Consider the following 27,727-nt stretch of genomic DNA (forward strand, 5'->3'; position numbering starts at 1 on the left):
CTGAATACTTCTAAAAATGTGAGTGGACAGAAGAAAGAAGGCAGATAAAGGTGTCTACATGTGCCAAAAGAACAAGAATGCCTTCCTGTGCCCTCTCTCCTCCCCTCTTGGACCTGTTGTTTGTGGGAGAAAGGGGAAGACACAGGCCTGTTTTAAAGGCGTATTGTGTTCTTTCTCTCTTTCTCTCTTTCTTTCTCTTTCTCTCTTTCCCTCTCTCTTTCTTTCTCTCTCTTTCCCTTTCTTCTGTAGAAAGACTATATTTAGCTCTGACAACTCACCCACAACAAAGAATACTGTTATTTTTGCATTTGTAGTTTCTGTGTGATCATTGTGGAGTTGTTTTATTTCTTGGGTGCACAATGGATTACTTTGCTTTTGTTTACATTTACTTTGCCTTGTCTTCAAGGCCATGGTCTTCACTTTTGCAAAACACAGCACTGCAGCTTTTTTCTTTGTAAGTTCTTCTGACTGCAAGGAACAGTTCAGTTCTTAGTGGTTGTGCTTCAGTCCGGAAATGACCGTAGTGATTGAAGTTCCTCATAGCCCCAACACTTCAATTTTGTGTGAGGAAATGCTTCATCACCCCTGCTGAGTGTCTGCACTGGAAACATGCAACCCCCCTGTGAACATGAAGACACAAGCCTGCTGCTCCAGCCACTGTTTGAGGGACAGAGTTATGGAGGTGCTGCAGCAGATGGGACAGAGTGTCCATCAGTGGCTGTGCCAAGGAACAGCCCAGCAAAGAGGGATTGCCTGGTAGTTGCCGTGCTGTGCTTTGGGAATTTAATAAATTTCATTGATTGGTTCATTGTGCCAGGTGAGAACCCATTTTCCTCTTCTAAAGAAAAATAAATTTAAGTTCTTAGCAGCTCTACAAATGTTTCTAAACTCTAAAAATGTTTCTAAAGTAAGGATATGCTTTATGTCTTTTTACTTTCTCTCATTTATCTGCTTTAACTTGTTGATCATACTCTTAATGAAACTTCCAATTCTAAATCTGGAAATACCTGGGAGGGATTTATTAGGTATTATTAGTTAGTAGAATGCTTATAAAAATAAAAGAGTACTTTAAAAACTAGGTCTCTTATAAACAGACTTTAGCATACAGGGCAACTGATCCATTTTTGTGGCTGGATTCTGCAGAAGTGTGACTAAGGAGCTTCCCTTTACTGTGCACAGCAGTTTACAAGGCCTTCTTTGCATCTAGTAGATTCTATATGGTATTCTTTTATCTGAAGAATACTGATGCTATTCCCTCCATTACAAGTTCAAAAACTATGTCACCTTTGTGATAACTCTGGCTTAACTTCCTTGTGAGCTGCTGGCAGTCGTGTGATTTCTGCAATAAAGAGTGGAACCTGATTGTGGAAAGAGAATTAAGCCTTCCCCCACCCAAGTTAGGACTTTTGTCTAATAAATAATATCCTTCCTCCAAAATACTATTTTCATCTATTTTTTCCAAAGCTGAAAACAACCAAGAGTTGCTATAGTAAACTGGAGGGAAAATATGGGGGTTTCCCCCCATATAAATTGTGGTTTGTGTAAATTCTTCTATTTATTAAGCATCTCCCATGCTTCCAGGCATCTGATTTAGAAAGCAGGGGAAACAGTTGTTGTGAGCTTGTTATATTTTACTTCTGAGTGGCCTAGGAAACAAAAATGTTTTAAACTTTGAAAAAACCCAAAGGATGGATTATTGAATTTGGAATTAATATCTAATTACAGTACACATAGTAATTTTGCTACTTCAATCATTCAGAAATTTGGCACTTTCAGTCAGTATCTTTTGAAATGGAGAGTGTAGTGAGTTTAAGAGTTTGAACTTGTTTTTTTGAGTACTTTTTAACAACACAAGAGGAAAGGAAGCAAGCAGGAGTGCAGTAGGAGTGCATGCTGAATGACACTGCAAGGCTGTGAGTGAAAAATTTCTGTGCATGCATTCTGTTGTCAAGTAACTTTCCTTGGAGAAGGGCAGGGGACAGAAGAGGATGAAAATACCTTCAAGGAAGAGCTTGGATGCTAGAAGGGTATCCCCTTGGAGGGTTAAGACCAAGAAGCCATTTGGCTCATTTCAAGCTTTGAACTATTCAGGGGCTCCTGAACCAGTTAAGAGCTTAAAATTCTCCCAACGTGCTCTTGTGAGTGAGATACCTTCAGGGACATGCAAGAATTCAAGAGCAGAGGTGGGGATAGTGCCCATGCCTTTGAAACACCTCCTTTAATGACACTATATGACCAAACCACATTTTACTTGGTTCTGTGACTCCTGGGCCCTGGGGAAGTCTGTCAGCTGCAGTTTATACACAGCAATGTACTGACTGTTCACCTGCTTGAATTCAGTGCCATGCAGAGTTCTTGCAAGAGCACATTTGAGTTTGGCTGTCCAAGTGTGTGACCATGTTGTCAGATTCAGCTAACAGGAAAGGGAGGAAGGGGAGGTGTGAGGATCTGCTCAGAAGTAAACTGGCAGCAGTTACAAAGCTGTGGTTTCCAGATAGTTCTGCTCTCAGGCTTTGACAGTGTTTGCATCACTGAAAACAAGCTCTTCCCCTTAGCTGTCTGCTCACTTCAGTTTGTTCAAACTAGTGACCATGCAGACCTTTCCTCTCTTTTCTGTCCACCAAACTGCTCAAATCAATGCTTTGTAGTTTGCCAGGATCTGTCAGGGTCAGTTATTTTTATTATGTGGAGGGGATGACATTTTGATGGTGCTTAGTGTGAATGTTAGTTTGAGATGAAGTTGTGGTTCTGTTCAAGTCTTGTTAGCTGTGATTTGTTCTAAATACTCCACCAACCTGAATTCCTCTAATACAGTATTTCTGTGCATTGATCACTGGCTGCCAGAAAGGAAGGATATAATTGACTGTCCTGTTTTAATGATGCAAAATATTTGAATTAAATCTCTTGTTTAAACTTTTGAAACCATTAGGAAACCCCTAAATGTAAAATACGTTCAAGAGTCACTGAGAAACAGCTGTAAACCTCTGGAGCTGCTGTTAGGCTGGACCTTGCTCTACAGTGACTTGAAGTCCCATCAGTAAATAGTGAATGACTGATGCTGCAGCAACAGGGACTGTGGGAGAACATGGATTTAGCTCTAAATTAGCTGGTCCCATGCTGCTTTTAAGTGGCTGGAGCAGTTGTAGTTCATGGCACAATGTGTAAAACACAGTGTGGGAGAAGGGGTGCCTCCTGCTGACCTCACCCACTCCCTTCTGCTGCAGATGAGCTCTTGTGAGCACAGGAGGCAAACTACACAGAACTTGTTCTCTTAAGTGGTGGTGGTTTCATCCTCTTAACAATGTTATGACTTCATCTATTTTGACAAAATTGAAGTGGCATGAGAAGTAAATGTCTTTTTTAATTGATATCTTTCAACACTGGAGTACAGGTATGCTTTTTCAAAGTAGAATTTTCTATTTTCAATTGGTTTTCAGCAGTATAAATTGGAAATACAAAATAGATGAGATGGAAGATCTGCAGCTCCGGCATGGCATAAAGAAGAAAATTACCTTTTTGTCTGAACATCCACTGTTTCGTTCTGCAGTGTGTCCATTAAACTTTGAACTCAAAATTTTTCATGTTCTTAGGTGCTAATGGTGCAAAAGAAGCAGAACAGGAGTGGCTGAAACAGCGGGTAAACTAACTCTCATAAGACCCTTATAGTGGAAGATCATTACATTTATCTATAGCAATAAGAATTTTTAATTCTCTGTGCATCTTGTGCTTGTGGTAGAGTAATGGCTTACATCTAAACTAAAAACTAAATGTGCTGCAGTTCTTGCAAGCCCTGTTTTTGGGTAGGCAGCTACCAGGATTAGCAGGGTGCTTTGCTGTCATTCAGTGTGTGCCTGTGTTGCAGGGATCCTGTTGGATATACAGCAATACTTTGGGCTCAGTGATGGGAAGACAGGTCTACTGCAGACAGGTAATAAAATCTCCTCAGTTCAGAGAGCTGACTTTGCCTTGCCCCTCTGTGGACTGCTCCTAAAACACAGTCCAGTTACTTAGCTCTTCTACTTCCTCCTTTTATGTGGTATTGCTCACTTCCACTTGTGGGCAGGCTGACTATAATGCAAAACTGAAAGTCAGACTAGAGTCAGGTCCTTCAAAAATCCCACAGTATGTGAATCACAAAAGATGAAGGGTTTCTCAAGAAATACAAAAGTTGAGTAATTCACATACATTCACATTGTTTAATTCAATTCAATTTACATACATTTTATTGTTGTATAGGTATTTTGAGTCTGCATTTGTCTTTTTCCAAATATCAATCCTCCTCCTAGTCCTAGAAACTCAGCCTGCCTTTAAGCCTTGCCCTAAAAATAACCTGAGTTTATCTGAGGGCTGAGCAGTACATATGACAAAAATATTTAGATAAATATTGTCTTTGTTCATTGTTGGATTTTCAGTCTTCACCTTGTGTTACATGCTGGCTGCCCCCATCTTTGGATACCTTGGAGATCGCTACAACAGGAAGATCATCCTTGGAGCTGGTATTTTCTTCTGGTCTGGTGTGACCTTGGGGAGCTCATTCATCACTCAGTCAGTATGTTGCTTTTTTAGAGGGTGCTATGAAAATAACCTGCACACATCTTGCAGGACTTGATAGGGTCCTTCTCCAGTCATGTTTGGAAAAGCATCAGTGACCATTCATTTCCTGAGCCTTAAGCCTGGACTAAATATACTCCAGGACTCTGGAGTCCAGCCTAGGCAATAGAGAGCCTACACGTTATTGTTAGGATTGATGGGGTTTTATTTTTATCCTGAATGTTTTTTGTTTATGACCTTACAGTGTGGCAGCTTGTTGGTTACATGTCTTCTATCCACCCTGTCCTGAAATTCCCTCTGGGTGTCACTCTGAGAAGCGACTGCTGTGCAGAAAGAGAAAGCCAAGCAGTGAGATGTGAGGGGAGCAGGTGTGAGTGGAGGGAATACAGACACAGGCAAAAGGCAGTTGAATTCTGATTTCCTCTGGTCGATTTCATCCACTAAAGTGCCCCTCTTTAACAGTAAGCTTTCTTGCTTGCATGGACTTTTTTGACTATAATATGTCTTCCCTGCAGCATTACAGGATATTTGTTCTTTCACGAGGACTGGTTGGCATTGGCTCTGCCAGTTACTCCACTATAGCACCTACCATCATTGCAGACCTGTTTGAGGAAGGAAAAAGGACCACAGTGTTATCTATCTTCTACATCTTCATTCCAGTGGGAAGGTTGGTTTCTTGCAGTGGCCTTTTGAAATTCTGTCTGACCACACCTGCAATTCAATATACCCTGAGCCCTAATCAGATTTATTTTGATGGATTTCTTCATTGGCTCTTACAAAGGGATTTGTCACTTCCTTGGCAAGTTTGAATAGAGCTGATTAGGTGTATTTCTCTACTTACCTTGAGAAAAAATTGCTTTTTCCCCCTAACATTTTTAGGGAGAATCTAGACTCTGGAAACTCTGGCTTTGAATAAAATATTGAATCAATTCTAAAAGAAATATGTGCACAAGAGTATGTAATTTATTTCTGTGTTTTGGGAGACAAAAACTTTTAGATATTAGTTATTTGACAGATTTTTTAAGAACCCTCCTTTGAACATCTCCCAAGGAAGAACTGGTACTTCCCTCTCCTCTTTTCGTTAAATTGACATTGTGTCTGAAGAAAAGGTGGAGAAGAGCTTTTCAAATGGTTTAGAGGCAAACTCTGTATCAGAGCAGGCAGCCAAGCCTGGGTCCAGAAGGCAGATTGAAACTAAAGAAATTCCTGCAGGGCATAATTCCTTTGGCTAGCACAGGAGGGAGTAGGTAATAAAATGTTTTATGGGCTCTTTATCCAGGTTTGCACTGTCATTCTACAGAATGTGTATTCCCAGGGGAAGCTGGGACATTATTGTCATCATCTCAAGTCTGCTCTGAGGAGGTTAGGCTCTCTTTTTAGTACTGGCTGGCAAGCAGACTAGCACAGACCATGAGAGTTATTTCTGTTTATCCCTTTGGAAAACTATGACAGAACATTCTCCTTGGCTGACAAGACATTTCAGCCATCCAAAATTCACTGGTGCTTACTGACCATTCCTTTCTGTTCTTTGCAGTGGCTGTGGTTACATGCTGGCAGCTGGCATGGCAAAAAGCACAGGTGACTGGCACTGGGCATTCAGGGTGAGTCACTTTCATCCACTGCAACATCAACATCATCACTGGGGTTTGGATTCTTTATGTTCACTGTGTTAAAGGTGAGCAGTGGGAGGACTTCCTACCCTCTGACAGGTCAGGAACGTGGTGTTTAGGAGAAGTTTTCCTGCAGGACAAGTGGCAGATTTCTGCCTAGCTCTGATAGGAGTAGGTGAAATTGTACAGCAGCCAGGGCAGGTGCTGATGTTCCTCGTACCTGAGGGCACATTTAGAACGGTTGTTACTGCACCAAGACCTCCTCAAACAGAGAAATTTGAAGGTGAAATTATCACTATACTGGTAGCACCAGTTTCTGGAATGCTGTTGGAAACAACTTCTTTGCATACAAAATCATCTAGCACATGCAGGTGTGTGGGGCAGAGTATTTATTGGAGCAACACTGATGCTATTCAGGTAACATTGGTGACTGCATCAGTGATTCTTGTGTTTGTGGCTAGAATACTTCAGTACAGTTTTCTTTTCACATGTTTTTTTAAAATCAGGGGGAGGAGTGATCATGTACCTGTATGATGGGGAGGGAGGATCTATTATCTTTCCTTCAAAGTCACCAAAGTCACTCTTTTTCTTTACAAATATGACCTAAAGCAGCACACATCTATTTCTGAACATACTTGGAATTTTCTCATAGTGGTTCTAATGCAATTTGAATTGCTGTGGAGTTCTCACTATAAGAAAGCAGGTATCTTTGATCTAACCAACCTTGTGTCTACAGGTAACTCCTTGCATGGGAGGACTGGCACTGCTTCTCCTGATTCTACTGGTGCCTCACAGGATCCAGAGAAAGACAGCAGCCCACAGAGCACTGAGCATCTCTGGCATGATAGGAAGAGCAGATGAGAAGCCAGATGTATACGGAACTACCAGGACTAGTTGGTGTCAAGATGTGGTATCACTTGTCAAGAAGTAAGTGGTATAAGAAACATGTCCATTGAGTCCCACTTTACTCCTTTGACCCACGTGTTATATGCAAGGGAATGGAAACACCGTTAGGAAAAAGTTTTCTTCTACTTTTTAAAAGGAATTCTGCAAAAGAGATAAAAATTTTATTTGCATCTTCTATCCTCCCATTTTGAAGAGGGGGAAAGGGGATAAGTTATGATGGCAGTTTGCTCCTATTTGAATCCAAAGCTCTACTTTCTACTAAATTTTCCCTTCCCTACAGAAGTCAGATTGGTAAAAGTGCATCATTTTCTGGTGTAAATTTATTTGTAATTCTTAGTACCTGAGGAAGGTTGGATTAGCATGTCTCAGGCATTCTGTGAGATTTGGAAACCTGCTGTGCATGAGGTCAGAGTTTGTGGGACCCCAATATGCTCTATAAATTAATTGTCCATGTGCTTTGATGGGCTGGCAGATGACCTCTTCCTTTTAACCGCACAAAAATTAAAGATGCAGCTGACCTGCAGGGCGCAGTAAAATGCGGACTGGGCAGGTTGCTGGCTCCTGTGACCCCGCAGCCGGGCGGTGCCAGGCGGTGCCAGGCAGTGCCCGGGCAGGACGAAGCACAGCAGCGGCTTTGGGAACAGCAGGTGCCGCTGTGCAGCTGCGCCAGAGCCGGCTCCGCCTGCCGCTGCCCGCAGGCTGCTTTCCGATCCAACGCTTCTCCTTTAAAGACTTGCTTTCCTGGGACATCGTTTGTCTTTGGAGTGTTCTTCCAGACTATCCGGCGTTTTCTAACTGCCCGCTAAATCTGCATCCTCTTTACGTCCTGATCAGCGGGTATGCTGGAGATCGGTTTTGTAGGATCACAATTTGTAGGCACTACACCTTGAAGTGAATAAAAAAATTAATTTTCCTGAATTAAAAATGAATCTTTCTGACATTTCAACAATTAGACTATCTCAAAAATTGCTTTTCTGATGTTATAGTGTAAAAAAAAAAAAAAATTAATTTTATTTTCCTTTAGCAATTGATTCCCATTTTCTTTTCCTTGGGCAATTGATTTCCAAAGCATAAAGATATAATGCTGAAGAACTATGTGGTTCCACTTTTAATCAAGTCCAAGAGCACTTTATCTTTAGGAAATGGAGAATTAGATTCATTTCTTAACAAATCATCTAGTTTGGTCATCACCTGATCATTTGCAGCAGTGTTTAGATTTCATACATCCCTATTGACCTCAAAGGGGGTTTTCTCCTGAACTAATAATGACAAAGAGCCCAGCAAAAATTTAATTTTCTCCTAGAATAGGGCAGGAAGGAGACAAGGTTTGGACAGTTTTCAAAAATGCTTCTCCTTTTGTCTGAAACTTGCTGTGGAGGTTGAGTCTATTTTTACTCACTCAGGTAGAGTTAAGGAGTGCTCCAGCCCAGCCCAGACCCAGATGTTGCTCTCATTTATACTGGTTACAGAAACAGCTTAAAACCTGAGGCATTTAGACTTGAACATAGAACCTTTTCCTTCAGGTACTAAGCCCTTAAATTCTTGCTCACTCTCTATTGTTATACTTCTGCTATCAAAAAAATCACAGCAATTGTTTTGGCAGAAATTGGCATGAAATCTGCAAGAGACCAGGATTTAACATTAAATCAGTAGGTCATACCCTTTGCTCTAATTAGTACTTTATTGTTGAATTTCATAATAAAGCCTGATCAGAGTTCAGATATTCAAGGGAGGGGATTTTGATTGCAAGATGTCTGAACGTATTGTTTTGTTATTGCTTGAAATCCTGGGTGTTGCAGGTAGGTTTCCCCTTTTTCCTCACACACCATTCTTTCTAATATCTCTCAGTTGTTGGGTTGTTTTTTTTTTTTTTTTACTTTCAGCTGTAGTTTTGTCTGTTCCTCACTGGGTCAGACTGCCATGGCCTTTGTCACTGGAGCCCTGGGAATGTGGATGCCACTGTTTCTGTACAGAGCTCAGGTTGTCCAGGGCCTTGTGCCACCATGCCTCCAGGACTCGTGCAATTCATCTAACAGGTGAGCTGTGCCTTGGGATCATCCTGGAAACGCTGCAGGGTGCTCAGTCACAGAGGGGCAGGGTGGATGTGACCAGGCACTTCTCGTGAAGGCAATGGGGTGTGAACGTTAAATTGCCTCCAGGTATCTGAGACACTCCCCTTTGGCTGTTTGTTTATAATCACTCAATTAACTGGAAAGATGCTGCCAGCTCTGTTTAAGTGGGAAGAAGCAGTAATAGCAACAGTTGTGGGGAAAAAGGAGCAGCTTTAGCAAGGAGTGTTTAGTTGACAAATGACTGTGCACCCAAGTTACTTAAATACCCATTAAAGTATATTTAAATCCTGTGTTTTAGTAACTTGCCTATTATCTTATTCTGTTGTTATAATCCATGCCATATTGGTGAGTTCACTGCGGCTCCCACTTGAAGAAAACTTGCTGATTTTGATGTAGTATTATATCATCACATCAAACCAGGATCTTGTGAATAGCTGCCAGCAGAGCTCTGCTTACAGAGTGTGTCCAGACCAATGAAGATTCATGAAGAGTATTAAATATTGTAATAAGAAAGGCAATTTACACTAGTAGAACACTTTGAAGTAGTCATAACACACCTTTTTGTAGATCCCTTTTCCCCATCAAGGGAGAGAACTTTCTCTTCAGTGTGCTGTCCAGAATACAAATATGTATTCAGTGTTCCTCTTGAGTCCCCACAGCTTCCCTCAGTAACATGAGCACTGGGACTGACTCCTGGCAGTGGTTTCCATACAAGAATCCCTTTCTCCCTGAGGTATCCCAAGTCTTGTTTCAGTCTCTGCTTTTGCAATGGATTCCAGAGAACTAAGTGCTTACTGCATGGCCTTTCCAGGTAAAGGCAATCAAAGGGAAAAGCAGTAATCACACCTTGAATGTATCCTCTGGTTTTCTGCAATAGAATAACCGAGTCGACTCAGAAGTGATTTCTGAGTTGTAGCAAAACCAGATGGATTGAAGAGTCATCCCAAAATCCTTCAATGGGAAATGAGTTGTCCTTCCAGGGATGCCACCAGTGGCACATTACTTATCAAAGAACAGCACTGGGAAGGGAGTGAAACCCAGGAGTCTGGCTCAGGGTAGGCACATGAGGGAAGCTGAACAGTTTCAGATGTTTGGCTGTATCTGTTCACAGATGCAGTTTAAGTACTTCCTTTGTTAATTTGAAGGTGTTGGCCTCTAGTTTGTTTTCTAATTCACTTCTGAATTATTATTCCACAGTAGTGTTGTTAGAGCAGGCACGGTCTTTAGGGAAGTGAAACAGAGCATTTGATAGTTTAACCTCATGTACCACTTCTTATAGGATGCTTTAAATATAACCTTGCATAAGCTCATGCCAGAAGCAGCATAAGGCTGGTTTTGGACTGTTATTCCAAGGGGATGTAAAGAAACAGAATATAAACTTCTGTGTCAGACCTGATGGTGCTGGAGGAACTGAGCTGCACATTACCAGACCTGCCCAGGGACACTTTTAAAGATGTTTTTCCCTCTGGCTGTTCAGCAGTTTCAGACTTTAAGGATCAGGACTGTGTCGCTTAGACTCCTTGGAAACACAGACTCAAATGGCACCACAACTGATTCAAGTCTCAATCCTTTCAAGGTAGATAAATAGGCAGTGTGAAGTTTTTATTCAGGTCTTTGTGCAAACACTTTCCAACAGATCAGAGAGATAAGTGAGCATTCTCAGACCCTAAAGGATCCCATAGGAGCCTTTCCCCAGTGCTAGGCTTCTGTACTTTCCTACTCCCTGTCAGCTGAACTGTGCTTGGATTTAGTTTTGGCCATTCTCTTTTATTCCAGCTGCAGGTGTATTTCAACTACAGTTTACAATACATGAACATTCTAAACACAATTCCATGAATGCTTCAATCAACTAATGTCACCTTGGAACTTGCCTCTCTTGAACAAATGTCTGAGATTATTCTGCCAAGTGACAATCTATAATGTCACTATCAAGCTATAGTCAGTGATGGATCAGAACCTTGTAGTACTTGCAGGGAGAGTACAAATTTTCTTAAAGTTTGTTATCTTGCATAGCAATACCTTTTATTTTTTTTCTTGTAGCATTATTGAGTTCTTCCAAATCAGCCAGAAAGAAATTAAGAAGTGGATGTTGTGTAGTTTAAAAAAACAGATCATGTCCCAGCTGGTTACTTTGCTTTGCAGTTAGAAAAAGTTTAGGAAAATGTACAGAACTTGCCATGTAGCAGTCTAAAATATTCAGAAGTGCTTGTGCTCAGAATACATTGATCCTGTCCCTGCTTGTCTTTAGAGAATTATGGTGCTGTGGCACCACTGATCTTGTGCAAGAGATTTGCTTTGTCATTGGGGGGGGTCTCATTGGGACAGAGACAAAAGCACACATGCAAGTCCCTTTGGAAGCTGAATCTTCTAAACTATTCAGACATGTTCTTTTAAAACATGAACTTGTGGTTCCTGAAGAACACATTTGCATTTACAGACACACAAAGCTGAATGGTATTGGAAACTGTGTTCAGAAAATGCTATGTGGACCTGGCAGTAGTTACCTATGCAGTATTTTTTGAACTCTTCTGGGAAGTGGTAGGTGTTTCCCATAGTCAGAGAAGTGACTCATCTCAGCTGTGCTAACCAGAGGGTTGTAATTTAGATGTGTATCATTCCACGTGCTAGGATCTCTTCCAAGGCAGCAGATTGTGATACAGGGTTACTCCATCTGTGTTTCAGGGATGACTGGGTAGATTGATTCACAGGGTAACCACAATGACTCTGTCTCCTCGAAATCACAGCATGGCCAAGCCAGATTGTACTGAGCAGAGCCCTCCCTGAGCCTGGGTGCATAACACCTGCTCTGTAAATGGAAAAATATCTTCTCCAGGGGATACAGCCACCATTGCAGAGCCATAGCTTCAGCTGGGGCTTGGGATTGCATCCATTTAGAAGGAGTGGGAGGGTCACATCGAGTGGAATAAAATTCAATAAAAATTTCCCTATTAAAGATTCCTCTGAAACTACAGGTACAAGCTAACACCATTTATTTTTCCACAGTACAGTTTTACTATGCTCAGCTGAATCCTTTGCTTTGTCACCAGCCTAATATTTGGAGGCATCACCATTGGGACAGGAATCTTGGGTATTATTGCTGGGGCAGAAGCTGCAAGACGTTTAAGGAAGATAAACAACAAAGCTGATCCTCTGATCTGTGCCACAAGCATGTTCATTTCTGCCCTGTGCCTCTACACAGCTCTGATGGTGGCCCAGACCAACATCCTTTCCACTTTTGTAAGTGACAATTGGCAAAATGTCTTTTGGCACCCTAGGGAGAATGGGAAGGGGGAGGAGGAGGTGACTTTTGCAGAATTCTCTGCAGTCTTCTAGACCATTAAGAGGTTTCAGTGTCTTGTGACAAGGTATCCAGGTAAGCTGTGGGCTCTGATGCTCCCATAGCTGAGGCCTGTGCTGTGAGAGCCACTCTGGGCAGTCCTTGGTACACTGTAAAGGGCAGACAGAGCACAAAAACTGGGCCTGGGGTCCTGCAGAGGGCCCACACTGAAGAAAAGAATAGTAACTACCGATTTAGCTGTGTTGAAACACGTCCCTTATGCAAAAATGTAGTTAAAGCAAGTCTCAATCTTATGTTAATTTTTAATGCTTTGTGCCTAATTTAGTATTCTTATTTATTTTTGCTCTCTGAATACTTAAAGGTTGGTGTAGTTGGGACTGTGCAATACACACTGTTCTTGCTAAGAATAATTTAGTCCTCACCTTCAAAGCCCCAAATCACTAGCTGATCTTCAAAGTCAGGCTTTTGGCAATACAAACTGAAGTATAAATCACTTAAACTCCATTCTCAGTTAAAGGGAAAACAGAAACTTACTAGGAATGACAAAAAAATCCCTGTAAGAGGGAACTGAATGTAAACCCTATTTCAACTGTAACCTGGTAAACAGCTGGGGAAAGACTCCTGAGCATTTTTTCTGTGACTCCACAGCCAAAATCACCATGATTAACATGTAAAGTAAAGTAAATTACAGTAATCAACAGTTCTCTGCAAAAGGGCACTTTTGCATGTTTTTTGCTTCTAAGAATAATGCTTGTTCAAAGAGGTTTTCCTTCTAGCTCCTGAGGAATGTGTATTCCTGTGGAAAAACACCTTTACACCAAGAGAAAACACAAGTAGATTGGCCTGTCTGAGTGTGTGTACACAAAGCAAAATGTGAAATGTGAAGCTCATTTTGGATCCAGTAGTGGGGATCTGAGTGCCCAGAAGAATTACCCACTGTCTTTTTCTTCTTCTCAGAATCTCACAAGCTCCACTCATAGTGTGTTCATCAGGGGATTTTTTGTCATTAAAGGTAGAGAACAACAGTTTAATTTGCCAGTCTGTGTTAGATGAGTGAATCAATATATTTGGTTGGAACTACCAAAACATACCTTTAATTAGAATCAATCATAGAATCAGGGTTTGGGGTTGGAAGAGACCTTAAAGCTCATCCAGTTCCACTCCCCTGCCATGGGCAGGGACACCTTCCACCATTCCAGGTTGCTCCAAGCCCTGTCTAACCTTGCCTTGAACACTTGCAGGGATGGGGCAGCCACAGCTGCTCTGGGCACCCTGTGCCAGGGCCTCACCACCCTCAGTGGGAAGAATTTCTTCCTTATATCTAATAATATAATATATTAATCATAATATCCATATCTAAAGCACTGTGAAGGAAAAGATGTCTGGATAATGGTCTGTACTAAGTATATCAGTGCTTCAAGGAACTTTTTCCCCCAAACTGCCTTAGAGAAGAAAACAAATGAACAAAAGAGACAAGAACCACAGGATGTATGGATATCCTAGGTCTATTATCTATATTTATTACCTACAGGATATCTATAGACATCCTAAGTATACTAGGTCTAGTTCTCCTTAGGAGAATGTAAGCAACCCCTACAAAAACATCTGAGTTTGTCACTGTGCCTTTCCTAGGCTGTGTTTTCATCCACCAGGGACATCATCTTGACAAGGACCTTACCAAACACAGTGCTGGCTCCACTTGTAACAATGTGCCATCAGTCTGATTAGTAGATAAGAATATTGTGTCAGGTGCCATGTGACTTTGTGGCCTGTGTTTCTGAAGAAACTCTGCTTTCTAGCACTGCTCCACCTCAAAGGTGTAACTTTAATCTCTTTCCTCCTTCAAGTCTGGGCAGGCTGTTCCAATCTGTGTCCAGGACTGGCTGAAAGGGTTAATATTTTCTGAGCCCTCAGCTATAAGAACTGTTCAGTGCCCTACCCCTTTTCCTCATGGCTGGGTCTCCATCTGTGATGGATTAAGGATTTCCCACAGGACACCAAGGTTTTGAGACTGCCTGTTCCTTGGAGTCCATTCCATTTTGGAAGCTCTCTCTCTGAAGGAGCCCTTAAGAGTACTTGTACTGGCCCAGAGGTGTTCACTTGGCTTCATCTGCATCCCTGTGCACTTTGTAAACCTGTGCTGAATGTTTCTCTTCCATGGATCTTGCTTTCTCTTCTTGGGTTCAGTAGTTCATAGCAGTTAATTTGGGAGGGTGGTATATGTTTCCTATTTTGGCTCTTCTGCTGAGGATTTGTGACTCCAACACCTTCTCTGGTTCTTTTCCCCACCTTTAAGATGAATTAGTGTTTGTAAGCATAGACAGAGGTGTTTAATTTAGAAGTGATGGGTATGTAGGACAACTCTTACATAGAGAAGCACAGTCTGTAAGCCTGCCTCATCTTCACAATATAGAAGGGCAATGCAGAGTATAGCACAGTATAGCATAGTATAGTATAGTATAGTCACTGCTGGGTTTTTGTTTTGCAGATTTTCATTGCATTTGGAGAACTGTTTTTGTCTGTAAACTGGGCTGTTGTGACAGACATACTGCTGGTAAGTGCTCATGAAACTATTTCCTTATTTCAAGGTTTTGACAATGTGATATTGTTCCTAAGCATGCTTCTTGGTGGCTTTCTGGGGACAGATGAAAAAACTCCTACAGAGAATCTCCTTGTTGGTATTCTGCTTGGAATCACTGCCACAATGTCCTGCTGGGCAAGGATGCCAGTGGCAATAAGGGTGTGGTGGTGCAGCAGTCCAAGTTATTATAATCCCAGGAAGATGTCCTGATTTGGATGGAACTCATGCACGTGGTACTCTCTAGTGCTGTCTGTACCCATAATATTTTGGGCTTCTGTACAGCTCTGTGTTTTCAGATATCTGCTAGACAATGGTCTGCACCAGAAACAAGGTCATTTTGTGTCTATAATCAGGTTTCCTATTTGTTTTCCAAAGGTTTGAAAGGTTGATCCAAATGGGGCAAAGTTGATAGTCCATGAACTATCAGCAAGTTCCCTTAGTTCAGAATACAGTGCAGATGAATTCCAGCTCTTGCAAGTCCAGTTCAGAAGTGTGCTCCACTGCCAGAGCATCAGGCCAGCAGTGATGCTTAAGGGGCTCTTGGGAATTCCAGGACTGACACCACAGGCCAAGGAATAGCAGTGCATGGTTTCATTTGGATTCTGTCATCAGTAATTTCTTTAGAAAGGAGTGATGTGAAAAGCACACATCTTGTAGCACAGCATGTCTAGACTGTGATGAGCAGCTCCCTTTTATCATTTCAAAGGTTTTTAGAGTTAGTAATTTTACTTGAGTTTTTACTCTAAATAAAAATCTGGCAACATTTCATTTAGGTTGTAGCTCCACAGTCAGTCATAGATGTCTGTGTAAACCCTGGGGCAGATACTATGATTGCTGAACTACTCAGATGATTATAGTCTTATCAAGTAGTTTATATGACTTTTTTTTAAACAATCCATAATATGAACAAGTTGAATATGGTTTATCAGTGCAATAAGCAAAGAAATGCTCATATCTGATAGACTGCAGGAAGCTGATTTAAATACCAAAGTTATTTATATGATTGGCAATTCTTTTCTTGCTACCTGTGGGCATAAGACAAAATATTGAAATTGAGACTACCCTTTTCTCTCAGGAATAGATCACCCAAGGGACCCAAACTCTACTTTGGGATCCCCGTGCTGAGAAACTCTGGATGTGATGGTAACCCTAATATTTCAGGCAGGAAGCTCCCTGTGAGACAGGGACTGTTCAGACAAGTGTGGTACAGGCACAATGCTGCTGCAGGTGGCACTGAAAGTGGGGAAATTGTGTAAAGCCATCAGGACAAGTGAGAGAAGGCACAAAGTTAAGGGACAGCAGAACAGAGATCTTTGACTGTTTCTTCCCCAGCAAAAGCCATGTGAGTGTTTCCCATTTTATGTAATAGTGTTTCATTCTAAGGGAGCTGACATCTATTTGCAGGCTGCTGCTGCAGACTTCATGCTCATAATAAATCTTTCATTTAAGAACCACAGTGAGTGCATTCATGTGTGGCACAACATGCAGTGGTGCACAATACCAGTTCACAGGAAGGACAGGAAAAAGCCCTTGCAGCCTGTGGCTCCAGTGGAGCACAGGTCACTGGCCCTTGCTATCACAGGAACTGGAAATTGCTGGCACTGTGGTCTGAGTTGCTCAGATATACAAATTGCTTGGTATTTCTACCAGCTAACTGAACCCAAGTAGTGGACAAGCTGAGCAGAGATGAAAGTATCCCTATTACAGTGTCAAAGGATCAGAAAGTATATTGCCAAATGCTGAGCATTCTCTAGTGACCAAAGGGCCCAGCTGTGAAGCACCACAGAGCTCTCCTTCCACTGCCTGACCTGCCTTGATGTGAGTCTGTTTATCTTTGTATTTCATAGCTGAAGAACCTCTCTTTACATTCTGATTGAGATGAAGGAATGGAACTACTTCCATTTCATGGGTCTTCAGCAAAGTCCTGCTGACACTGACTGTGCATTATGTTCTCTTTCACGGTGCTGCTCTCTACATGTCAGTTTTCTGCTCTCTGGAATTTTAATAAAATAGTAAATAATGCAGTCAGCATTAGTCAATTGGCTGCTTGCTTAAAATCTCAGCCAGCAGCCAGGAGGGTTTTGATTCTTATTTGACTCTCACAGAATGGTCAGAAACAACTATTCCATGAGGAAAAAGCTGTGGCCTTGCAGCAGTGAACAGGCAGAGAAAAACTATAACTGGTCCAGACTGATGGTTTTACTTATCTTCTATTTCAGTTTATTTTGAAATAATTAGGGATTTTTTTTCACCAGAAGCAAGTATAAATACCATTGCCATTCTTTTTACATGACTTGAGGCACCAACTTTTTAAAGTTTATCAGCTTACTTTTCTTTGAACGTCTACATCTGTATTTTAATTCTGTCCTCTGTTGCTGTTAAAGAGGAAGGTGACATCACTGAGTTAGGTAATGGTGATACATGGTGAGGAGAGTGAGGCAGATAGTTGCTATCAGCTCTTTATTTCAATTCCTTCCTGAATCCAAACAGAGCTTTTGTTCAGTTCCATCACTCCAATCTCAGCTTTCTGAGGGAATGCTGCATCACATTGCAGCCTGCAGGAAATCTGTGGGGAGCATCATTGCCATATCCTGGAGATGTAAATCTAGAAGAGAAGGAAGTTCTTGTCTCCCAGGTGACCAACATCCATAACTTCCATTTCTTTCAGAATATTGTGGGATTACTTACCAGCAGTATTGTATCAATTGGAAACAAGAGGGGAGGTGAAAAGCTTGGCATAGCAGAGCTCTGTGGTGCTGTGTTACCCCGGGAACAGATATCAAGTTTATTACCCCAAATGTGCTTTGGGTTGTACCACTTGAATTCTAAATGCTACTAATTGTTTTATCAGAAAATTATGGAATTGAGCTGAAATTGTAGATGTCTGCTCATTCAGTGGCAATCTTACTTGGGAGTTGTGTGGAAACCCCATGAGTTCAGTGTACTACTGCTGTTATATTGACTGAAGGGTGCCATAGATAACAGCAGTAATTTCTCTTTCTGCCTTGTTTCCTATATGAACTGGTAGGATCTCTGACAATGTAGCTGGATTTTCTAATGCATGTTCTTACTTTGCCACGAAAATGACTTTTCTTTCTTCCCATGGCACTACTAGCCACACAGTGTAGCTAGGAATTGATTTCTCCTGCACCTGTGGAGCTGAAGACAAGGAAGATGCTGACTGAATGATAAGGACTTCCTCCCTTTGTGGCTGCTGCATCAAGAGGCATTGCATGCAGCCACCTTTGTGCCTCCCATTCAGTGCAAACACAAAGGTATCTGCTGAACCACTACAGTCCTCATGTGCAAGTGGAGAAATGCTGCAGCTGCCTTGTTGGTTTATTGGGAGGCTGTACTTGGAGTGTTCCTTCTGAAGCATGTTTGCCATCTGTGAAGTTATGGAACTCTGTCTTTTAGGGTTTTGATAGCTAATAGTGTAGGAGATGCTGGAACAGGAGGGGTTTGGGAAGGCTGTCTGTTCTACTCCAGCTGCTCAGAGCTCTGTTGCTGGGTGCAGAAATGCTGATTTAAGAGTGATTTGTGTATCCAAGGTTGAGGCCAAGTGCCTGAGAGGAGCACTGCCAGTGTTCTCTGGTTCTCTACTGAAACTGCTTGCAGTATGTAGTAAGCAGGACCAGAAATCTAAATTGCATGTGAGAGCAGGGTCTATTTAGTTTTAAACCAAATTTATCATGCATGTTAATGTTTCCTTGATAGAGCCACAGTATAGATCATACACCTTGAGTCTGTCCCTTGGTAAAACACCAATCATTCTGCTAATTAGTGTGTGAGACATACTTAGTGACATTTAGGTGAGTTTCAAGAAGACCCCCCAAACTGTGGAAGAGAGGCCTGAGAAAACATTAAGCATTTTGTTTCTGATACAATCAAGTCTGGTTGGAAAACAGAGGTATGAAGGTTTGAAATTGCTTCTGAAGCATTCTGACTGTGAATGCTTTTTGCATAAATGTATTATTGAAAAGCTTCTTCAGGCAGAGTTGATCTTCAGTAGCACAGGCAAGAAGCTCTTATTATCCCCAAATGACTGTATTTCATTTGACAAAATAGTTCTCATCTACATGATGCTTTGTTATGTTCTGGAAGTGCACCACATCTTCCTCTCCAACTTGTTATTTAAAGTGTGTGCACTGAAAAACAAATCAGTGAGAGGTGTTGTTACTACAGTATTTTGTGTCTCAGATGCTTCCCAGTTACAGGCAATACCATCAAAACAGCACCAGCCACTCTCTGGTCTGGCAGGTTGGGTGCTCACCTTCAGTCTTCAAGAGGTCTGCAAGGCCTCAGCTGGCATGTTTTACAGCCCCTCCATGTTCCAGGTACCCCACTTTCCCTCAGCAGTCTAGACCAGGCCTGCTGACATAGGTCATAAGATATTTTTCTGAGAGACTGTCAGTGCTGAGTCCTTATTAGCAAATCATTGTGACTGCAAGGGATGCTGCCTGTGGGCTTCTATTGGTTGCATGGCCAAATGGATCTGTACAAGCTGCTCTGAGCTGTGTCATGGACACATGTAAGTCACAGTTTAGCTACTTTTTATTTGTTTTCTCCTGTGTCTTCCTTTCTTGAATGTTTTTTTTCCTCAGCAAAACATGCAGTGTATCCTTCTGCTCAGAATAACTTTTCTGTCTCCAACATTGTAAACAGTGTTTGAATATGAAATTTGTCTTACAAAGTGTAAACAGTGTTTGAATATGAAATACATCAGTGTTGCTCTGTCAATGTCTCTGGGATATTCTGGAGGCAGCTGGGCACTCCTGAAGTTCCCTGTGTTGATGTTCCCTCTCTGTGGGCTGTGCTTTGTTTCAGTACGTGGTGGCACCAAGGAGACAATCCACAGCCATTGCCCTGCAGATTTTGGTGAGCCATTTGCTGGGAGATGCAGGCAGCCCATACCTCATTGGAGCTGTAAGTGAATTCTCTCCTTTCTGAACTTTCCTTAGGGTAAAACTTCTAGAAACTGATAGACACTCACAGAATCATAGGCACTACCTGGTCCAAAACCAGAAATTACTCAAATTGCTGGCCCTGAGTCTAGGACCAGAGACATTTTTCTAAATGTTTTTATTTGCATGAAGCACTTGGTCCTGTGACACTGCTTGTAGGTGTGGGTAGTTCTATGCAGGGTGTAGAAATTTACAGACTCATATATTTTTAGAGGAATACATTTTTGCAGAGACAGTGTCATAAGCACTTTCTGCTAAGTTTGTGAAGAGTTTCATGAAAATTAATTCAATGTGTTAAAACCCAAGACTTAGTTCAAAACTTGAAGTTTGAAATCTTGCAGTTGGTCAATGGAGTCTTGAAAATCAGAATAAAAGTAGTGCAATGGCTGTCTTTAGATACTACTTGAGATTTTAAGCTCTGGTCTCAAATCACCTTAACCCTGAATTCCCACATTCCTTGAGACCTGATTTCTCTGCCCTTCCTACATTTACTTGATCTTAGGTGCTTCTGTGCAAATCAGCCTCCTACTGCTTTCTCTGTGCAGTTCATTAATTTTAGTTCCAGTGGACTCTGTCAGTCTCATTTCCTTCCTCCATTTATTTTAAGACACAGTAGCTAACAAAGCACCCATTTTGAGTTTTATGCTTTACTTGACATGGGAGATTGAGTCTTTGTTGGTGATTTAAAGTTTAGTTTTTATGAAAGTTTATTTAAAGAAGTTCACCCCCTGTTAACAGTGTCAGGGTTAGACAGGGCCAGCAATGCCCAGGTGAGCAATGCCTGCTCAGCTGCTGCTGGCCCAGCCACACAGGAGGTCCCCCTTGTCCTCAGCTGGGTGAAACCCAGGGTCTCAACTGTATCATCTGTAAGGCAGAGAAAGAGAGCCTCTCTCCCTGAGGGATTACCCCTGCTGACTTCCTTTTTTTGGCAAATGAAGAAACCACTTTGCTCCTTGGTGTTAGGAAACTCTGCTCTCACACATATCTGACTGTACTTGTGTGAGAACACAGCACCCAACATCCCTGTGGAAATGGCTGAGATGGGGTGCAAAAATGGGAGGTACCTGAAAAACTGAAATATGCCTTGTTCATTCTCCCTTTGATCAATCTATTGATTTAAGCTTTCTGCCTGAAAGATTAAAGTGTTTGTGCCTCTTGCCCTCTGTCCTTTGCCCTCTTTGGGCAGAACTGAGGCTTTGGGCTGCATCCTGCCTGTCACTGTGTGCAGGACCTGCAGAAGTCACCTTAAAGAGCAGCTCTTGAGAGAGTGAAGACAAAAAAAGCTTATCCAGATGAGATTAATCTCAGGTAACCTCGTAACTTCCCTTAAGACAGAGGCATTGAACCCAGGAATAAAACTGCTGTGTGTCCAAGGGGTTCCTGTGTATTGAGCACCCACATTGTCCTCTGGAATGTTCTGTGAGCCCATACAGCAACACTTCCCATGACTGCTGATGGTTAAACACCAAATCTTCTACTTTCATGTCCTGATAGTATATCCTAACCTGCTTCAGCCAAACTTTTAGCTTAAAACCTGACTGAGAAATCAGGGAATTTTCTTTTTCAAAGCCTGTTTTTCTTCCCTCTGCACCCCAGAGATTTTTTCTCTAAGCATTTTAAAATTAAATGTATTAAGTTTGTTATCATGGCCATTATGCTTGCTGTAATCCCTAGGTACCCATTTGGAGTTGATCTTTCTCTTATCTTCCTAAACTGTCATAAATAATCATAGAAACCCAGCAAAGGTTGAAGAGTCTTGTATTTATGCATTTCAAGTCACACAATGTATTGTAACATTCAAGAACAAATGTGGGAATAAAAATGACTGCTTTCACCATTTATCTTTTTGTTTATGGTAAGAAGAGATTTTAAGTCCCTGGGTTAAGTGTTGAATCTTACTGAGTTTCTGGAAATCAGATTTTCCTTCTGTCTACAAAAATAAAATTCATATGTATCATTTATAGCCTTTACAACCTCATTCTCCCACCAGTGCTAAAAGCACCTGCCTGGTATTTTCTTCCTCCCACCTACTCACAATGTCACTCCATAACTCCTCAAATGCCTTTTGGCTCAAAAGCAGACCCCACTCATGTCTTAGGTCAGTTCCCATATTTTCCCTGTCTTATGAGTGTTGTTCTTGTGCCTGTACTGCTGCTTTACCCCCTGTTTCTATACTCTGGATGCCAACAAAGGAGGCAGAAAGTTACTGAATAGGATCAAGAAATGCCAAAAGTCACTGCCCAATGCCCATCCTGGCTGGCAATCTCAAGGTGGGCTAGGAAATGGTAAAACATATTTCCTGCCCTTGTGACTGGAGGCACTAAAGGTGTAAAACAACATGAGATTTCTTGAGCCCTTGGAATCACAGAATCACAGAATAAGGATGGATAAAGATAAGGATAAGCTGGAGAGCAGTGCAGTAAAGCTGTGCTGGGTACTGGGTTTGACAAACTTTGGGAGCAGACTCTCATCCCTGTCTGCCTCTTTTACTCTTTTCAAGGCCCACAGTGTAAAGAGTCTGTTTAAAGCAGCAGAGGATGGAGGTGTTATTCCAGATTAATGCAGCCTTGTTCCCTCCCCAGATCTCCAATGCCATCCAGGCCAGGAACGTGCCCTCGTTGCAGTGGAGTTTCAGGAGCATGCAGTACAGCTTTGTCACCTGTGCCTTTGTGGGGGTCTTTGGAGGAGGATTTTTCCTCCTGACATCTTTCTACATCGAGGAAGATCGGAAAGAAGCACAGAGGCTCTGAGGTGTCTGTGTGTCTTTGAAACCTGGCTGTGGTGACCTGTTTGACACCAGCCATGGGATGGTCTCTGTAACATTAAACTGTGTTAATGTCTGCCTCATGGTAATGCCACATCAGTCTCTGTAAAAAAGATAAGGACAAAATCTCAGCCAAGTCTCAGATTAAACAAACCTTTCACACTGAGCAAAACAACCACAGAGCTCACAATCAAAATGCTGTTAGTGCAAAATGCTGCAGTACATGGAAATAACATCCTTTACTGTAGTGCACACCTGCAGACTTCATGGAACAGGAAGTTCTTTTTCTACTCTGATCTTTCTCACCCCTGTAGAACCAGTCTCTCTGTAGCACTTCTCCCTCTTCCCTAAAAGAAATCATGTTCAAAGTATAAAAGATTTAGAAAAAAAACTTTTGAGTTGGACAGAGCCCTGTCCTCAAGCACCTGGATTCTTACAGCCCCCTTCTGCTCGGACTTGGTTTTCCAGGTACCAGCAATGAACTGTCCCTCAAAGGAAGATGAACTCTGGGGAGAGGTTTGCACAGAAGAAAAGAATGTCCTCCCTTTTTTCTTTCCTTTTTTTGCTTAATGAGATACAGCTGGGGAAAAGGCCAAATCACAATTCCTCCATATGGCACAAAATCCTGCATACTGAATTTTTCGATGCTTTTGACTGCGAGTCAAAAATTGCTCATGCATTGGCATATGGCAACTCTCCTCCCCCATCCATAACCAGGCCCTTGTCCTCTGTGGGCTGGGGAGCTCCAGAGGCTGTTTCACAGAGCTGTCACCAGCATGACTGCTGACCTCAACAAGGCAGGAGCTCTTGAGGCATGATATCTCCTGGAGATTAGGGAGCCCTGTGAGTTCTCAGCAGGATGGGATTTGCCTGTTGGATTTGGAAAATGAAGGTAGTAAAAAGAGGGTCATCTAAAATGACCAAGAGAAGCAAAAACAATCAAAAGTCATGTCAGATTCAAGACTGGAGGGTTATGATAATTTTATATGTAACATCTTAATGCCTCTTCCTAATACTTGGAGGCTCTTCACTGTATCCTCAGGCCTTGGGTAAGTATCTCCTATCATGAGTGAGCAGCAGGACCTGTAAAACCACTTAACTATAACTGTCCATTTGAACTCTTATCTCCAAAGTGAAGGGGATTTTGGATGTGCTATCTGTTGTCAAAATATCATGCCAGGTACCAAACAGGACATGACCACTGTGGCCAATTTCCATTGTTTGTTCTGGCTTAGCTCCCAGTAGCACCTGAAAGCCTAAGCAAGATATTGGCAAGTGAATTGCAAAATGTTGTAAATTTTGCATGATTCTCCCAGTAAATCATAAGGATCATAAAGCCCAATATTCCTGTAATGACTGTGAATGTCTAATGTTACTGTAAAGAGCAAAATTCAGCTACTGCAGGTTTGTGTTCTTCCCTCTGCCTACCTAATATTTAAAAAATCTCTTCTGAAATCTGACTTAAACCTAGGTAGTGAAATGTGACCATTGTGAGAAATAGTAGAGAAGCTTTGTGATACTCAGTGAGAGTGTAATAATTGTCTTTAAAATAAAAGTTTGTATTCTGAAAGACTGAGCAACTTTTTCTGGTTGTAAAAACTAGCCATGGCCATTATAGCACTGACCTTTTGGAAACTCCTGTGCTGCCAGAGAGCCCATATCCAAGAAGGGATTTTTGCTATTGGATATGAATGCTTGCAAAGGTCCCAAGTGTTTCAGCCATGGCAGGATTTCAGCAGCTCCATGTGCTCCTCTATTGGTGCATTCAGGATTTGCCCTGCAAACAGTTGAGCAATTTATCACTTTTGTTATGTCAGCATTAAATTTCTCTTTAAAAAATTCATCAGGAGCTGCATCTGGCACACTGTGCAGGCACGTATCTGACATATGAGCAAGAGATGCCAAATGCTGTTCTGTAAATGGTACAAGCAGTCCATGGCAAACTCCTCCCTCCTCCTACTCCATCTCCTCTGGGAAAGTCAGTGCCTAGAAATGAGCAGGATCACACTGACTAGTCATCCCATCTTTTCAAATGCCTCTCTCTTTTCATTTCAATTTATGGGCAAAGGATGTGTATATTTGGGGTTTTTTTTTTTTCTGCACTTAGCAGGACTAACAGCTGGATAATCTGAGCTGTGCCTGGGCCTCCCTGGAGCTGCCCTGTCCTGGCCATGGAGAGATGCAGCCCCTGCATGGAACAGCCCAGGGAGCTCTGCCTCCATGGCAGGGAAGCTGCTTCCATCAGCTGCTTGGTCCTGTCTCTTAAAGATGGAACTTCCTCACTGGGATTTATATGCAGAGTAGAATTTCTTAACATTTTCTGCATATCTTGATTTTTCTTCTTAGTGGGTGTCACCAAATTCTGCATGGAGGGGTTCCCTTAGTGCTGGAGGGGGCTGTGCTGCACTGGAGCTATTTCAGACATTACAGTCTTTTCATGCCACCAACACCCTCTGTTAGGGGAAGTCACAGAGCCCTGGCACAGGGCCAGTGGAGGAACTGGGATTTTCAGACCTCAACTGAAATACCAGTTGTTTTCTGTGGTTCTAATTAAGTACAAGTAAGAGAAAAATGGAGGGCTTTAAATAAAGCTACTAAATCAGCTGCTCTGTCTACATTGGAAAGAGCTGCTGCTGGTTGTTGAGATTGTTTGTTTTGCAGCATTCCTGCTGCAGGGAATCTGTCCCTTGCAGCAACTGAATGATGATCAAACAAGTTGTCAAAATGTATATTTTTTGTAATTGTTTGTGTATTCTCCTCCTACCCTTAATATTTGTTCTTTGCTCTTTCCAGTCAAGATAGTGAGTAAGAGGCACTTTGAAACAGCTCCAAAAGGTGGGATTTTATAAGTCCATTCAGGTAATCCTTGTGATTTTTTCCTCCCCTTCCCTCATTCCCAAAGCAGGGACAGGTGACCTTTATTGCTGTTTGTGTGGATATTTTTTAAACAAGTTTTAGAGCTCTGCTTTGCATAAAAATTGCCTGCAGAGCTGAGATTATTTCTAGGTTCTGCCAAATGTCTGTAAAGGTATCCAGTGGACAGGACATGTCTAAATCACAATACCAGGTTGTGTAACCACTTCTCCAGAGGGTTCACTTCTTCCACTAGTGATGTGGTGTGACATTGCTGTCAGCAGAAATTGAATTGCCAAAGATGTTTAATGTGAGTTTTTCTCTCCCTCCCAAACCAGCAGCCCTGTGCTCTGCTCTGGGAAGGGATTTCACAGCACCTCAGGAACTCCCTGTGCCACAGCTGAAGGTGCAGATGGCAGAGCTTGGCTTCCCAGGCAACAGCTTTGGAGATCCTGTCTGGGTTGCTGTCTCCTAAGAACATCTTGTGGTTTATTTCTCTCTGCCCTCATTACTTCTGCAGCTGAAATGTCTTCTGCAAACTGTTTTGTAGAACAGCTATGAACTTTATAATGCTGCTGATGTAACCCTGGGTGTCAAAAGTGGGGGAAAAGGCTCAGGGGATGGTTCTGATGGTGCTGAGCCTGGGTCAGTCATGATTACTCAGAGTTGTACCAACCCTGATGGCTGATTTTTTTTACTAACTCATTCCTAACTTCCACTGAAAAGTTCAGCACCTGCACAGCTGCCCTGGGTCAGTACTCCAGCAATGAAAATTGGTGTTTCCCCCCATACTCTATTTCAGAATGGATGGCTGAATTCTGTCTTGTTCCTCTCCCCTTGCAGCCCTGCACTGCCCAGTGACTGGAGCTCCCCTGGTGCCTTTACCATTGGGCCCATGTGTCCTCCTGGCTCAGAATCTGTAGAATTCCTGTATGGAAAGCAAGCTAAACGACACTCTCCACCTGAGAATGGCATTATAGGAGTGCAGAAAGGCCTTATCAGCCACATTTATGCTGTAGCAGATTTTAGTTTTTCTTAGCATAGATCCATCACCTCTGCTCTTTCATTCCCTTCCCCCAATACAATGCACATGCAGTGTCTGTTGAAATCAATTCTGAAATAACTGAGAAAGCTAAAAGTCCTTCATTATCCCCAAACTTTCATGGAAAAAGTTTTCCTGAGAGATCCTTCTGCTGGTTTGCAAACACTGTCCATTCTTCAGGCCTCCTTTGAGCACTGGGTCTCCCACTCTGCCTGTGAGGGTGCCTGGGACTTGGAAGCAGTCACCTCATCCCTTGGAACAGACAAAAAACCCAGGACAGAACAGTGTCTGTGGGGCCATGCCAAGTCAGACTGGCTGTCAAAGAGTTGGAACTGGCTGTATTCCATCACAAGAGAGCCACTGGATTCATCTCAGTGCTATAATTACCTTTTTGTAATCCAATAAAGCCTTGGAAAGGTTCTTAGAAAGCTTTTGGCTTACAAGGAAAACAAAGGTTAATGTGAGGAGGCTCTTGATCCTGATGCTGTGTAGCTGATCAAAATTGTGTGAGTCTCACTTTGTGTAATATCATGTTTTCTAACAGAATTTTATTAATATGTAAATTGCCTACATACCCTGCAAGAGTCAACTGGCTGTAATTGGAGAGATTCATGTTCATGCTGTCACATCCCAGTGCAGGAAGGTGCTCTGTAAATGCCCTGTTGGATGTGCCCAGGTTTGGAATGTGTCTGTACCCAGCAGGCCTGACCTGCCAAGGGAGCTGGAGCAGGCTTGGGAAACAAACCCAGTCTCCCTAAAACCAGGAATCTGTGCAGTGAGCAAACCCAACCTGCCCAGGACTCAGCTCCCACTGTGGCACCAAGGTCTGACTTTATCTGCTCAAACACTCTGGTGAGTGTTTTCCTACAGTTAATATTTCTTTATATTAGTGTGAAAAATTCTTTTCAATTAAATTCAGAGGTAAATTTATGCATTCATATATGCAGGTATAATTTGCTTTTCAGTATCAAATGTGTTGGGCAGAAGGCTTGAAAGTGATGTAAAAGGATGGAGGGAATAATTTTTGAAAGTGCTGACTTCAAGCTACCTGTTTAATTCTACCAGCATGTACCCTAGGAAGGGGCC

General features: G+C 42.2%; 1 protein-coding gene across 1 annotated transcript; it reads left to right on the top strand.

Annotated features, from left to right (window-relative positions):
* Positions 1-556: 556 nt before the first annotated feature.
* Positions 557-24,310, top strand: LOC103820244 (protein spinster homolog 3). The gene is made up of 11 exons (XM_009094890.4): positions 557-817; positions 3,863-3,928; positions 4,413-4,549; positions 5,067-5,218; positions 6,086-6,152; positions 6,898-7,088; positions 8,951-9,103; positions 12,187-12,376; positions 14,926-14,991; positions 19,846-19,944; positions 22,565-24,310. The coding sequence occupies exons 1-11, from the start codon at positions 610-612 to the stop codon at positions 22,730-22,732; spliced, it is 1,497 nt and encodes a 498-aa protein (XP_009093138.2). The 5' UTR covers positions 557-609; the 3' UTR covers positions 22,733-24,310.
* The last annotated feature ends 3,417 nt before the right edge of the window (positions 24,311-27,727 follow it).

Source organism: Serinus canaria, chromosome 19, assembly GCF_022539315.1.
Source record: "Serinus canaria isolate serCan28SL12 chromosome 19, serCan2020, whole genome shotgun sequence".
Classification (NCBI taxonomy): Eukaryota; Metazoa; Chordata; class Aves; order Passeriformes; family Fringillidae; genus Serinus; species Serinus canaria.